Here is a 14,021-nt window from a genome sequence, read left to right as displayed (position 1 = left end):
CGGCCTTCCTGTTCTGGCTGCCAGACATCCCTGGTGGGCTGGAGAGAGTGAGATGGTGTGTTGGGCTGATGTTTAAATATGGTGCCCGGACCTTCGAATCTGCCAGCTGATAGCAGGTTGACGATCCGCAAGGTCATTTGGACTTATACACGCCTCTGCGTAATTAATGAGGCTCCAAGCGCAGAATCGGGCACAAGTTGCCGCCATTACAGGCAGCAGGCTGGGCGCTGTCGAAACTGCCTGTCATTGCACTTAGTTTCAATATGGGAAAGTCCATCCAGGGTCTCAGGAAGCAATTCTTTTATCTCAACCTCATCGAGGAATAGTTTCACTAGGGAGATGCTCACTGAAATCTTCCACCTGTTGCAGGCAGACCTGCAGACTCAGAGTAGGGTGAGAATGGCATTGCCAATGGTTGCAAAGGTGACCGTGGTCTTCATCTTCTTCATGCCATGCTCCTTCCCAGATGGAGCAGTTGACAACTCCAAAATTTTCTGGTTCACCAGCTACTGCTGCATAAGGAAGGTCACTGATGCTCTATATGCAAAGAGAGGGAAATATATTGCATTCCCTCTTTCCTGAGGGAAGTAGGCAGAGCGAGCAGATGGCTTTACTAGGATAGTGGCTACCCCATGGTGTAGTGTGCATTGACTCCACACGTGTTGCTTTGCAAACAGCGCATGTACCAAAGCTGCAAAAGTGCGAGCTCTCTCAATGAAGAGCTTGATGAAGTCAGATCTTTTGTTACATTGACCAAAAAACTGTAAGTAATCCACCCATAGACATCTGCTGTTGCTGTTCACGAGTTGAGATGTATGTTAATAATGACTATTCTACTGATGATTCTTTTCTCATTGTGGGGAATGTATGCTGTTGTTGAACATGACTTATTTTTGATAATGAGACATGGAACTTGGAAATACATTTTGAGCAGCATGCACAGTGCACTGTTTCACACCACCAGAGCATCTATCTGTACTATGTTATTTAAATATATAGAATGTCAAGATTTTCAACGTTAACAGGAGTGGTGAAGTTTTAGGGAATTTATACACACTTCACTGGAAGATTTGCAAGTGGGATTAGGATGGAGTTAATATCTTTGTTTTGTTGTACCTTCACATTGCCCTCCTAATGGAACTTTGGGCTGATAAGTAACCCATGTTAAGGTGATCAAAAGCCTTACTTCAAGTGCTTGACTTTGTCTAGTAAAAAGGATAAATAACTATTGTTGGCTCAGTAAGAGTTGGATATGTCTGTAAACTGAATCATTTTCATATTTGCAGGGGTGAAACATCTACAGACTCATAATGAGACACCATTCCTTGAGGAAGAAGAGGCAGCAAATGAAAGAGAAGAAGACTGGTCACAAAAGCCAAACTTGTGAGCAGCTGAAAGGGAGGTTTAGTGGATCTGAACTGAGAAACCTTTCAATATGAGATCATCCTGCTTCAAATCTAATGGGTGTTTCCAGGCCTTCAGCTCATTACCTGCAAGGTGCTGAGTGCTTACAAATCTACTAGTAGGAATCCATATTAGGCTTCGGTCCAGGAAGTAATTTTTTCAAGTCTCATAGGATTTGAGGGATACACGTGATATGATTGTGTAGAACCAAAGACCAAATCCTTGTCTCACAAGTAAATTCACTTTGTAGTCACATTGTCAATAGAAATAATATTGATATTATTGGTAATGTAAAACGATTAATGTTTATTACTCTACTACTTGATGTGTGATGTGAATCTCTAACCTAGTGTAAATAATACTTAATCAAAAAGTTATAAATAAAGACAATGAATTAAAAGGTCTTGCGTTTATGTTTTTCAAGATATCCTGATTTTTACATTCATCATTACAAATTTACATTCTTATCGAGGTAAATTATGGGCCAGATTGGGATAGAGTGTGTCCCATAAATTAGATTTGCTCATGCATATAAAAATTTTTGCCCACAAAGTTGTTCGAAGTGTGAGCTGTGTTATAAGGTTGTATGCTGTCTCATGAAGAAGTCTAGAGGCTTGTATGGTTGAACTATAACTGTTTATTAATAACACATAACTATATACATATATATGGGATACAGTCCTGACTAAGTGCTATCTTCGTGCCAACTTCTACCAGACTGAACACTATACTCCATTACTCCCATGTGACCCTCTAAATCATAATGTGGATGATGCTGTTTCCCCAGTCTCACGTTAACCCTTACAGTCCTGATCACCATAATTCTACACCTAATACTACAAGTCTTTATCCAAATGTGTAATATTTGCATGCTATCCCTCTCCCCACAAGTCTCTGAATTTACAGGCTTTACAGCCTTTTTTTTCATTCATTCATTGGATGGGTGGGTCGCTGGCTAGGGCAGTATTTATTATCCATCCATAATTGCCCTTGAGAAGGTGGTGGTGAGCCGTCTTCGTGAACTGCTGCAGTCCATGTGGTGTAGGTACACCCACAGTGCTGTTAGGAAGGGAGTTCCAGGAATTTTACCCACCGACAGTTAAGGACTCTTCCAGATCTTGTTTTTTTTCCACATTTGGAGGAGTGGTAATCTCAACTGCTTTAGGCTGATTTTGTTGGTCTGAAGTTGTAGTACTTGGTGTTTCAATACTTGGGTGTCAACATCTGGTTTACTTCTTGAACTCCTTAGAGTTGTAGTTATCTTGGTCGACAATTTATCTTCCTTGCTCAGATATCCTAAGCTTATCCTTCTCCTTCTGGAGGGAATGTTCCTTCACAGAGTAGACTTGGGTTTTCTTTTTGGGTAGGGTCTGCCATGTTCTTCCTGGAAGTTGAAAGGTTACCTCCCTTAAGTTTGTATGTTTTTCATCCCTGAGCTCAACCTGCAGTTTGGCTTCTAATGCTGCGCTCGGTTTCTTCATGTGCACTTGTGCCGCCCTGAGTTTTGTTTGGTGAGTTTCTGGTAATTTCTCTCCTGCTCCAAGATTGACTTCATGTTGTGCATGTGAGCTTGAAGCTGCAGCTTCATTGCTGTAGTTTTTCCTGGCTCTGTGATGGTAACTGGTTGGTTCTGAAGTTCAGGCTCAACATTCTGGTGCTGCTCCTTCTCCCCTTCTCTTTTAAGTATGTTGGTGGAGATTTGGCTGGTCTGACTGAAGAAGATTATTTCCTGCCTTCTGCAAAGGAGATGGAATAACTGGGACAATTCGAACTGAAGTCCAAGTTGAGATCATCAGCACTGGTAGACCTCTCAGGAGTCTCCAATTCAGTGCAATTGATTACAGTGGTTGTTTTGACATCTTCAGTCATTTTGAGGAGGTTGAGGGCAATACAAGCATCTCTGCTCAGGAGAGAAAATGGTTGATTGTGGATGTCATATAGAATTACAATTATTTGCTTGTTGCCATACCAGAGCCTATGTCTGGTAGTTGGATTCCACCAGGACCATACAGTGGTATGTCTATCATTCATAGCCAGAGGTCTTTTAGCCATGGTTCCTGATCTGACAGGAATGTCACACTGGCTCCTGTGTCTGACTTAGAATTCATGAGGTAACCATTTCAGATATGTCAGCATTCCAAAATGTGAATCTGGGGTCCTTAATTTCTCCCAAGAAGCATTATTGGACTTCTTCTTTGTGTGGCGTATCCATCTCATGGATGCATTTGGCATGTCGCGAGGTTTTAGACTTGCACATCTTTCCAAAGTACCCCAGGTGGTTGCAATGAAAGCACTGCAAAGTGATTGCTGGACACTGCTCGCATCTGTGAGGTCTTTTGACACCACAGCACTGACATGGTCTGCCACCATCTTGTATTTTGCTTGGGTATTGCTTTCCTTGCCCTGGAATCTCCTTGTCCTTTTGTTGCTTTATGAGTTGGACTATTGGGGTTGCTCTATACCGTGGTTTAACTTGGCTATGCAAAATGGATTGGCTTTTCTGGTGGACCTCCGGCTGTTTGGCAATTTGAATGGCTTTTTCCAAAGTCAGGTCTTCTTTAGGTTGAAATACATCTGAAAGAGTATCATCGGCCACTCCTACTACTATTCAGTCTCTTATAAGCTCCAACTTAACATCCCCATAGTCGCAGCCTTCAGCCAATGCTTTCATTTATGAAAGAGCCTGCAGGTTCCTTGGGCTTTTGGACTCTCTTGTTAAATTTTGCTCAATCCAAAATGTTATTACTTCTTAGGTTAAAGTAAAGGTCAAAGGACTTCATGACCTCTTCAAAGTTATCGGAGGATTCATTTATTCCTTGGCTGATAATTATGTCATCGGCTATTGGACTTACTGTATATAATACAGTATATTTACTTGTTCAGCCTTTATTTTCTTGTTCAAGCCTGATGCTATCATTTATCTTAAAAATCAACTTCTTCATAACGTCCAATTTTGTGTCTTGTCTGGCCTTTCCATCTGTCTTAATTGGCCTGGCAGTGTTGATTTACCATCCATGGATGTTTTCAGCACAGGAGAGTACAGCTTTATTTTTTTTTAAATGGAGCTGTAGTAATTGTTTGTTTTTTCCTCTTCTTGCACTTGTCAGGATTTGGCAGGCTCCCATCACAGTTATGGAACCATTTCAAACTTCGGCGATTCTGCAGAAAATCTTTTGAACAAACCGTTTTGGCCAGCTAATTGCTTTCCTAAGCTTGGAGAATCAAATTGAAGTCAATTTTTTTTTGCTGTGACTTCTGTTTAAAATGTTGTTAGAAGTGTGACCTGTCTTGTAAGGTTGTATGTTGTCTCATGAAGAGGTCTAGAGGTTTGTATGGTTGAACAATAACACATAATAACACATAATCATATACATTTATACAGGATACAGGCCTGACTAGTGCTACCTCCATGCTGACTTCTACCAGGCTCACCACTGTACTTTACCACCTCCATATGACTCTCTACATCATAAAGTGGGTGGTACTTTTTCCCCAGTCCCACATTAACCCTTACAGTCCTGAGCACCCTAATACTACAAATTCATAATGGCAAATGAAGACAACAAGGACTTTGACGAATAATGGAAAAAACAATGTATCACTTTAACAGTGAGGTTTAGGGATGGAGAAATAAACAGAGGAAGAACCGAGAAGAAAGGTGAATTATAATCAGCAAACTTGATGTCAAAGCAGGTACAAATAAAGAGAGGAAAAAATCCATTGGATTAAGAGGAAAAGAAAAGGCAGAATGGAAAATTAAGTTTAAAAATTTTAAATTTGTTCTTTTAATTTCTCTTAAAACAATCCACAACCTGAAGGAATAAGAGTCCTACACTTGTAGTTTACTTTGTTTACTTTTTGGACAAGAGAGTTTGATTTCCAGTCATTAACAATGATCATATTGTTAATTGGGGATTTTGGTTTTATTTACACAATTAACTTTTTATAGTGAGTTTAATGGCAATTAATGTGCAATGGCAGCACACATGAAAATCACATGGAGGTTAAGCGTGAGATGCCATTTCTGTGAAGCTAACAGTGGAGGAATGTAAATTGGCCAACAACCTGTGGCATTTTGCAATTCATGGGGTTTATCTTCCACACTACAAATTGCTGGCCATTTTGTGCATTAATAAGAGTGTGGCCTATTGTGTCCAATGAACCACTGAGTTTAGGCCACGAATCAGAAATGAACACAGGCAGACTGATGCAAATCCAATTACTCACACTTATAATTGTTTACTTTCTGGGCAAGTGACGTTGTTGGCAGTTATTATTAACAATTATCAGGTGGTGAATTTAATGGGCAATTAATGTGCAAATACAGCTCTCATATGATGGATTATTTAGAAAATTAGAGATGATACATCTTAAAAAATGCAAGATTACTTATTTCTTTCTTCTCTCCCTTTACATTAACTCTCAAGGAAATTGGCACTAAAGTAAGCAGATATTTTCAAATGCTTTTTGTGTGTGGGCCTCCTGCAATTATTGATGTACTCCAGGGATATTTGGAAATATTTTCACATTATGAGGTTCACCTGTCCTAAATGACACAAAAGAGTGTCAGTTGATTATTGAAAAGCAGTACTGTCATTACAGAAAAGGCTTTATATTAATATTCCATAAAGCAAATAATTCAGCAGCAAGTCAAAAATTGCAAAAATACATATTATGGAACTCCAGTGAGATCCCTTAGGGATCAGGGGGCTCATTCACAAAACTTATGCTCAAACAAAGCCCAAGCAAGGAAATTATGTAATTTCTATATAGCACTTCCCATATAATTAGTGTGCATTGGCAGTCAATTTTCACACAGCAAGAAGGGTAATAAGATGAATGACCAATAAATTATAGCCAGGAATTCCCTTGGAACTGTTCTTGCTGCACCTCTCTAACTTCACCACAATAGTAAACTGGACTTTGAACAAACTAATAGGAAAGAATCCAAGCATTTCAGAGGAAACTCCCTGGCTGTGTTTTTTTTAATGTAATACTGGTTCAAGGAAGAATGTCAGAGCTGCTTGTTCTTATCCTTAAGTAGTTCCATGGGTCCTTTATCATCCACCGCAATAGGGAAACAATACTAGTTAATCACCCCATCCAAAGGTCAGCACCTCCAACAATTGAGCATTCCCAATACTGCACTGCATGAGTACAGACCTCCAGGGGAGTTTGAATTTAATATCTTGTGACTCAGGTGCAAAGGTTTTAGCAATTGAGCCAAGCTGATGCGATAATGAAATTCTGAATGAACTATAGATCACGGTTATCCATTCTCATTTAATGAATGAAAGGTGTGTTGCCAGCTATTATTTTTAGAGAGATGGAGAGACAAAGAACTATATTCACCTTGGGGCTCTTGTGAGACTACGGAACCTATTGTTACGATCTCAGTAGACATTTAAAAATAATTTTGGGTGCCCAGTTATGGACTATGCCACAATATTTCACATTTTAAACAAAACCTTTTAGTGTACAAGTGTTAAACAAAACAAGTACAACTAAAATAACACTATGGGCAGGATTTTTAGGTTGGCATGTGGGCCCGATCGGCGGGCCCGGGAGCAGCCAAGGAATGGACCGCAATCAGCCCCCGACCGCGATTTCACGCTGGCTGCACAATTAACAGCCAGCCAGCACGCACTGAAATGCTCGGCGCTGCCGGAGCAGAAGCAGGAAGAGGGCGGACGCTGACATAAGCGTGGACGTGGGGGCGCGCTGAGTGAAAGGCTTCCCTGAAGGCAGAGAGCTGCCTCAGGGAGCTGAAGAATTTAAAACCAATAAATAAAGATTTTAAAATCAGAACAAAAATGTCCAAGCATCACAAACAGTCACCTGAACAAATACATTATAAACATTCTGTCCATAGATTTTAATTTTTTTTTAATAATGGAAACCTCATCCCACCCTTGGATGAGGTTTCATGGAAAATGCAAAGGCTGTCTGGCCGAATCACCCATTCATCAACCAGGAGGTTAGACGGACCACGAAAAATCGGGGACAATTACTACATTAATGGGCTTAATTGCCCTCTTAATGGTTGGTGGCGTGCTTCCGACTTTTGCGGGCACCTGCCAACCGAAATATCGCGTGAGGATGGGATGACATTGGGATGCTCACCTGACGTCATCATATGTTATTTTACACCTGAGTGGGTTGGGTGCACGCCCGCACACTGACCTGAAAGTTTTACCCTATATTTCACTTATACTTTAAACCCAAAAATCTCAACAGCACACTCCTTGTTCCAATTTATCTCCACTCAAGAGTTCCTTCATACTTTCTAGGATCTTGAGTGTTCCTTCACTTCTCCTCGAACCAAACCAAAGTATGCCATAACTCTCAGGAATTCACTTTGACTTTCCTCAGTATTCCTGTTCTCCGAGGCATGAGATTCTTTGGGGTCCTTCCATTAGCATCTGGCTAGGTGATCCCTCCAACTCTCCTTCAACATCTCCCGATTGTGGACACCCCAGCTCAGACATAGGCCTCACTGCATTCTCGCTTGTGACTCCAAATCAGAAACACCCCTGGTTTCTGATATCTCTTTGTTACTAGTTACAGCTGCATTACAGCTCCTCCTGAAAGATTCTTTCTCTATACCTGCCTCAAAGCTGCTTCTAGTTTGACCACAATTAACTGTTTCTGTGAGAAATCATACAGATAAAACTCAAAACCAAAAATAAACTTCCCTGCAATCTATCCCCGTGGCAACATGGCCTACCTGGGATGTCCCAGATTGAGACTTAAACTAAATGGCTGAGATCTTCTGGTCTTTGGAAAGTTTGAGACTAGACATATCCAAGATGCGCTACGGGATCCCCTGGAAGTCCCAACACAATGACTCTGGGGGAATTGCCTGGGAAGTTTGAATTTCTGATCACCGATTCCCCTGCTGCCCAGCACCCTCCAAAAAGGTGTCTAACTCTGAGTTAGAGTTGGAGACTTTAGATGATTCCAAATAACTTACCTAAGTAGTTACCCAGGAAATGTTAGACAGAAAAATCCTAGTCTAACTCTGGGTAACTGTACAACTGAACCCTCAACTCTCCCCTCAACACCCGGGCTCTACCCAAACCCCCCAACTTGCCCCAATCCATGACTCCCCCCAACCTAAACTGACTCTACCTGACTCCCCCAACTCCCAGCTGCATCCTGACACCTGACTACCCCCTGATCTCCTGACATCCCTGACTACCCCCAACCTGACCTGACCCCATCTCATCACTGGGCTCCAGCCAATCTGATCTGATACGACCTCATCACCTCACTGCTCCATGGCCCCTGACCCCCTCCCTGATCTTCCAACTACCCCTTGATCTCCTGACTCCCCCCGACACCCCTCCTCCCCCAACTTGACCTGTCCCAACCTCAGCACCCGACTCCATCCTGACCCCTTTGACACACCCCTGGCCTGACCTGACCCAGCCTCACCACCTCATTCAGCTGCCACTCAACCCCTCACCCACCCTACCTCCTTACCCACTTACCTTACTTACTCTGCCCCCTTACCCACTTACCTCACCCACCCTACCCTCTTACCTATTTATCTTACCCACTCTACCCCCTTATCCACTTATCTTCTCTACGTAGCTTTTTTCAAAAATGCTTTGGGACATTTAACCTCCTTATTTAACCTGAATACAGCAGCCAGTACCGTAAAAAGGGGGCATGACTTCTGTGTGGATTCCTTTCGCTGATGCCTCCATGATGTCCTGTGCTGAGTCAGTTTGGAAGGATCCTCCGTTGGAAGATTGACCAGAGAAATCAGAGAAGGTAAGTCAGAATTTTTATTTGTCTGATCAGCATTGGGCCTAGAGGTTCCAACTTTGATTGGAAGCTTTGAGCCATTATTCCCCATTCCTGAGCCTTCCCTTTGTTTTGGGAAACCATATGAATAATTTAAACTCTGCTGCAGACATCCTATCTCCATCAAGAAGCTCAAAGAGTTATCCCATTGTTTAGTTTCCAATAGTCCCCACTACGACCTTGTTAAACAAACATAGACAACATTTTGATTTGCAATCACTTTAGGCCTGTTTGTCAGCTTCTCAAACCTGGTATTTTCATTTATCTTACATTTAAAAATTTCAATCCCCAAACTAAAAGTTATACTCCACAACATGTGAATCATGAAATTATATATTTGTAACACTATTACATTGAAGCCAGATCCTCAGGGCAGTATTCCTGTCACTAATCCTCTAACCTCGCACCCAGCTTGTTTGATATTGGTCCTGGGTAAGCGAGTGCCAGTAAGTATATTTCTCTTCTTGCCCTGATTTCCTGAACCAAGAGCCCAAGAGAGGGATCAGGAAACATGGGAGTGACGTCTGCCTTTTTCTGTGAATGACCCTTTGTGCTAGCAGTTTAACAAACAATCTGTTATCAGGGAGAGTGCAATGTCCTTTTAAACAATGCTTTCCTGCTTTAACTAAGTTTTGGACTGTTCACCTGATATTACATTTCGAAAATGGGCAGCTTCCCAAGATTGCCAAGTAAGCAGCTCACCAAGTGTTCTCAAGTGGAACCTGGGTGTAAAATCACCCAGTGATGATGTGTGTCCTATCCCCACCTGCCCAAAGCTTGATTCAGTCTTCTGCTATCCTTTTCAATGGCAAGGTTATTGATGTTTATGTCAATGTTTAAGGTGTTAGGCTGGTTAACAATAGAGCAGCCAGAAATGCACAGCACCTGAAAAGAGAAATAAGTGTAACATTTAAGATAGAAATTCTTCAGTTGGAACTGAAGCCATAACCTGCCTTTTCTCTTCTCATATGCTGATAAGCCTGCTGTGTGTTTCCAACACTTTTTAAATGTTTTTATTTCAGATTTCCATTTTTTTTCCTTTTTACCTCAAGTCTGATTTCTATGACCTTCTGGACTTTGAGGTTGGTACAGCATTGGACTCTAAGGCATCAGCATTGTCCTTCTGTCTGGAGTGAGGAAAAGTCAATCTGGAATCAGTTCTGAAGAAGTATTTCTTTTAATATATATTCAACATCTGCTATTTAGACAGAATGAAAAATGTATCATTCAAGCAAATACACATAGCCAGCAGCACAATAGGTGGTTAATGTGAAATCATTTTAATAGTCTGGAAGTTTATTTCCAAAATTAATTTAACAGACATAGAAAATCATCTGTACTTTCTATATATTGATATTATTTCAGGTGCTAGAGCAACCGAGTAAATCAATGTGCGAATCAATAATTACCCACAATAATTGCTTATGTATTTTGTTTGTTTAAAAAGGTAACTCTCCTTTGGAATTCTATCTTGCCATAGCTTTCTGTTCCTGTTTCCATCAGCAACTTGTAGGTAACTTTCAACTTCGTTGCCTGGGTGACATCCTGACGGAACTGGTATCCTGACAGAGCGGATCACCTTCGCAAGTGTGCGATCCAGAATGTGTCTGGAGAACAATTGTCAGCAGCCTTAAATTGCAGAATTGAATGGGTGTTTCAGGAAAGTCTCATCCTTATCCAAGGATCTTCATGGTTTAAACTTATTCAGAGGCCTATACTGTGGGAAGGGGTTAGTACCTGCCATTTGTAAGGCAACACATCAAATTATTGGCATAAGAGCAGCAGCAGGTCTCAAGCTGCAGCTGCAATTTGTGGAGTAAAAGTGGAAGCCCAAGGTGGAGAAATTCAAAGTAATTGTGAATGCCCTCATTGAAAAGTAATGATTTTCTGACTGTGAAAGTGATTACATCATGTTCTTTCCCCTGTGCTTTAACCTATCACCTTAAAATTCTGCTAGGTAAAGCAATTTGTGCTGGATGCATGCTTGACAGATTCTATTGTAAAAATGTGAACAATTGTGCTATACTGTACAGTACATCAGGAAACAATGATTACATTTTGTATAAACAACAAAGGTATGTTTAACAGTCTGGAATGACCAGCAATACTTGCATTAGTAATGCTCCCCCCCACCCCACCCCGCCCCCCAATGAAGCGTATTAGAGAGATTGTATCTGGAGACTCAGCTACTTTTTACTGACTGTTCAGTGGTGAGTTCTGATGATGGTGAAGCTTCTCAGGATCCTCCAGATATTACAAAGACTGCTGACCAAAATATTGCAGAAATGAATGAAGTAATCATAATACAACTTATAATATAGTATAACTCAAAACAGCTGGCTAGATAAGTGAGAAATCTCAAGAGGACAAGAAAGCAACACAATTCACCTTTGAACCTAAACTGGCCACATACTAAAACATCTATTGGTTGCTTCATTGAAATTGAACTGATGCATATGTGATGTATATTACCAGATGCATGCCATTATAATGAAATTATAAGCAGTACTAGTGCTCATGGTAAGTTAGAGTATATAATTTTTCTCTTATCCATCTCTGCTGTGTTCTAATAGCTGTTTTCACACCATTTTTCTTGTGTTTTCTGCCTCAGAGATATGCAGAGATGACACATCAGTTTCTATGTCTGATTCTAAGTCTTATTTAAAATTAAACCACCCTGAACAACAAACCTATGTATATTGAGTCGTTTCTTGGAATCCAATGTGTCCATTTTCTCTAAGTTCAGAAATAGCCTTTGAGATATGAAGGTTGTTGCTGGTGGCACTGAGATCTATGAACTTGAGGTTGTGGTTCTGCAATGATCAACATCACAGTCACACATTGGAAAAGGAAAGCTATCCTCATAATCACTGCCCTTGAAATATTCTGGTCTGCTTGCTACCAAGTGTCGCACATTCCATCTTGTGTTGTCGTCCAACATATATGCATTGGTACCGAGCAACCGCTTGATCTGCTTTGGTCTTGATAGGGATGATGTAAGCTGTGGTTGTGATTTGGCTGTTTAACGTGAGCCCAAATTTCAACTTCAAAACTTAGTTTCCTTGCTCATGCTGCTTGTCAAAGAATGCTTTTATTTTACCTTTCTGGTTTCTTCTGCTTTCGCTCTGACCTTGTTGTTGGGTGCCAGTGATGGCTTAAGAATGGTCAGCAGCATGCAATAGTTACAACTGGTCATAGGTTCAGTCGGTCTCTTTCCAGTCAGAGACTGTGGGTTGGATCGATATGTATGAAGTATGATATGAATAGATTGTTCCAACATTTTCCCCTCCGATATGCTTGCTTTCAGGTTGTCCTTGGTTGCCCTGAGAAATTGTTCAATGCTACCATTTGTTTGCAGGTTGTATCTTGATGTCAGATGGTGATGAATTCCGTAGCTTGTTAGGAACTTAGTGAACTAACTAGAACCAAACCGTGGTCTATTGCCTATAGTGATATTCTCCAGAAAACCCCATTTTGTAAACAACTTATCTAAGATGTCATTGATCAAAGTCATGGTTATGGAATTTTGTTGTAGCAATTTTTGACCATATGTTATGCAAATCATGAACAACAAGCAAAAACAATGATTGCTAGAGGCTGCTTGCACTTCTTGAAAAATATTTATTTTGAGTTGTTGACATGGTTTTGTTGGCCAAAGGTTCAACTTTCGAGGTTGCAGGACACGTCTTAACAGACCTTTCACTGTACATGCTAGCGTTTCCTATGAACATTTCAATGCAGCTATTGCTGGCCACCAGGCTGCTTCATGGGATCTTTGCTTCATCTTCACAAGGCCCAGATGTCCTTCATGGGCAAGATGAAATACAGGTTGCTGTAACACTATCAGAATAACTACTCAAACTCCCCATGCAACACAGTTGTCAGCAAACAATGCAATCTCATTGTGTATTTCATAATACAGGGCCAGTTCTTCCTATTTCTCATGAGGCCACTCAGTTTTCAGGTGCAGGCTTACTTTCTGCAGTATGCTGTCTGTCGCTAATCCTGCCTTCTACTCCTGTCATGTAACATTCATGTGTGAAATAATAGCGATCACATAGGTCTTTGATGTCGCAAGTCACTTCTCTATCACTAATGCTGTCTGCGATGGTAGTATGGCTAGGCACGTTAGCTACTCGGTTGTGTGAACCTGCGAGATACTCGACCTCAAAGTTGTACTGATGAAGACAATCTGACCATCTGTAGATGTGTAGAGGTTGATGACCAGATCTGACATGAATAACAATGTAGTCAGCACTTGGTGCTCATTGCTGAGAGTGAGCTTTCTACCATAGAGATACATATGCCAGTGTTTATAAGCATAGATGCAGGCTTGTGTTTCTGTTTTTGACAACAGGGTGATGCATAAGCAATTGGCCGTTCCATTCATTCAATGTACTGTGAGAACGCACTTCCTATTGTATTTCCTGATGCATGTGTTGTGACATACATCTCTGCTTTGTAGGTTGAAATGCATATGGGGTTGCTATCTTCACCTTTAATGTGTCACACATTGTTCGCTGTGCAATTGTCCATCCTATTGTGCATCTTCGCACAGTAGCTTTCAAAGAGGGTCCATAATCCCTGTGTACTTAGGAACAAATTTGTGATAAAAGTTTGTTGTACCAAGGAATGATGCCAACTCCTTCATGTTAAATGGCATCGGAAGGGCATGAATGGCTTTGATGTAGTCTGTTGCATAGGCCTTACTCTAGCTCCTGGCACTCTGTACCCTAGAACGTCAATCTCGAATGCCATGAGTTTGCATCTGTCCATGTTGAGTTTTAAATCGTGATGTACAAGTT

The 14,021-nt window shown here is 41.1% G+C and overlaps 1 protein-coding gene across 4 annotated transcripts in view; it reads left to right on the top strand.

Moving 5' to 3' along the window:
• Window positions 1-1,804, top strand: part of ppp1r1c (protein phosphatase 1, regulatory (inhibitor) subunit 1C) — a 115,998-nt gene extending 114,194 nt beyond the window's left edge. For all 4 annotated transcript variants that reach the window (XM_078551934.1, XM_078551930.1, XM_078551932.1 and 1 more), the window contains one exon: window positions 1,287-1,804. In XM_078551934.1, the coding sequence (XP_078408060.1) occupies window positions 1,287-1,387 (101 nt within the window). In that variant the 3' untranslated portion in view covers window positions 1,388-1,804. The remainder of the gene's footprint in view (window positions 1-1,286) is intronic.
• The last annotated feature ends 12,217 nt before the right edge of the window (window positions 1,805-14,021 follow it).

Source organism: Cetorhinus maximus, chromosome 11 (genome assembly GCF_964194155.1).
Source record: "Cetorhinus maximus chromosome 11, sCetMax3.hap1.1, whole genome shotgun sequence".
Taxonomy (NCBI): Eukaryota; Metazoa; Chordata; class Chondrichthyes; order Lamniformes; family Cetorhinidae; genus Cetorhinus; species Cetorhinus maximus.
Note: the sequence above shows the minus strand (reverse complement) of the source record. Positions and strands in the feature narration are given on the sequence as shown.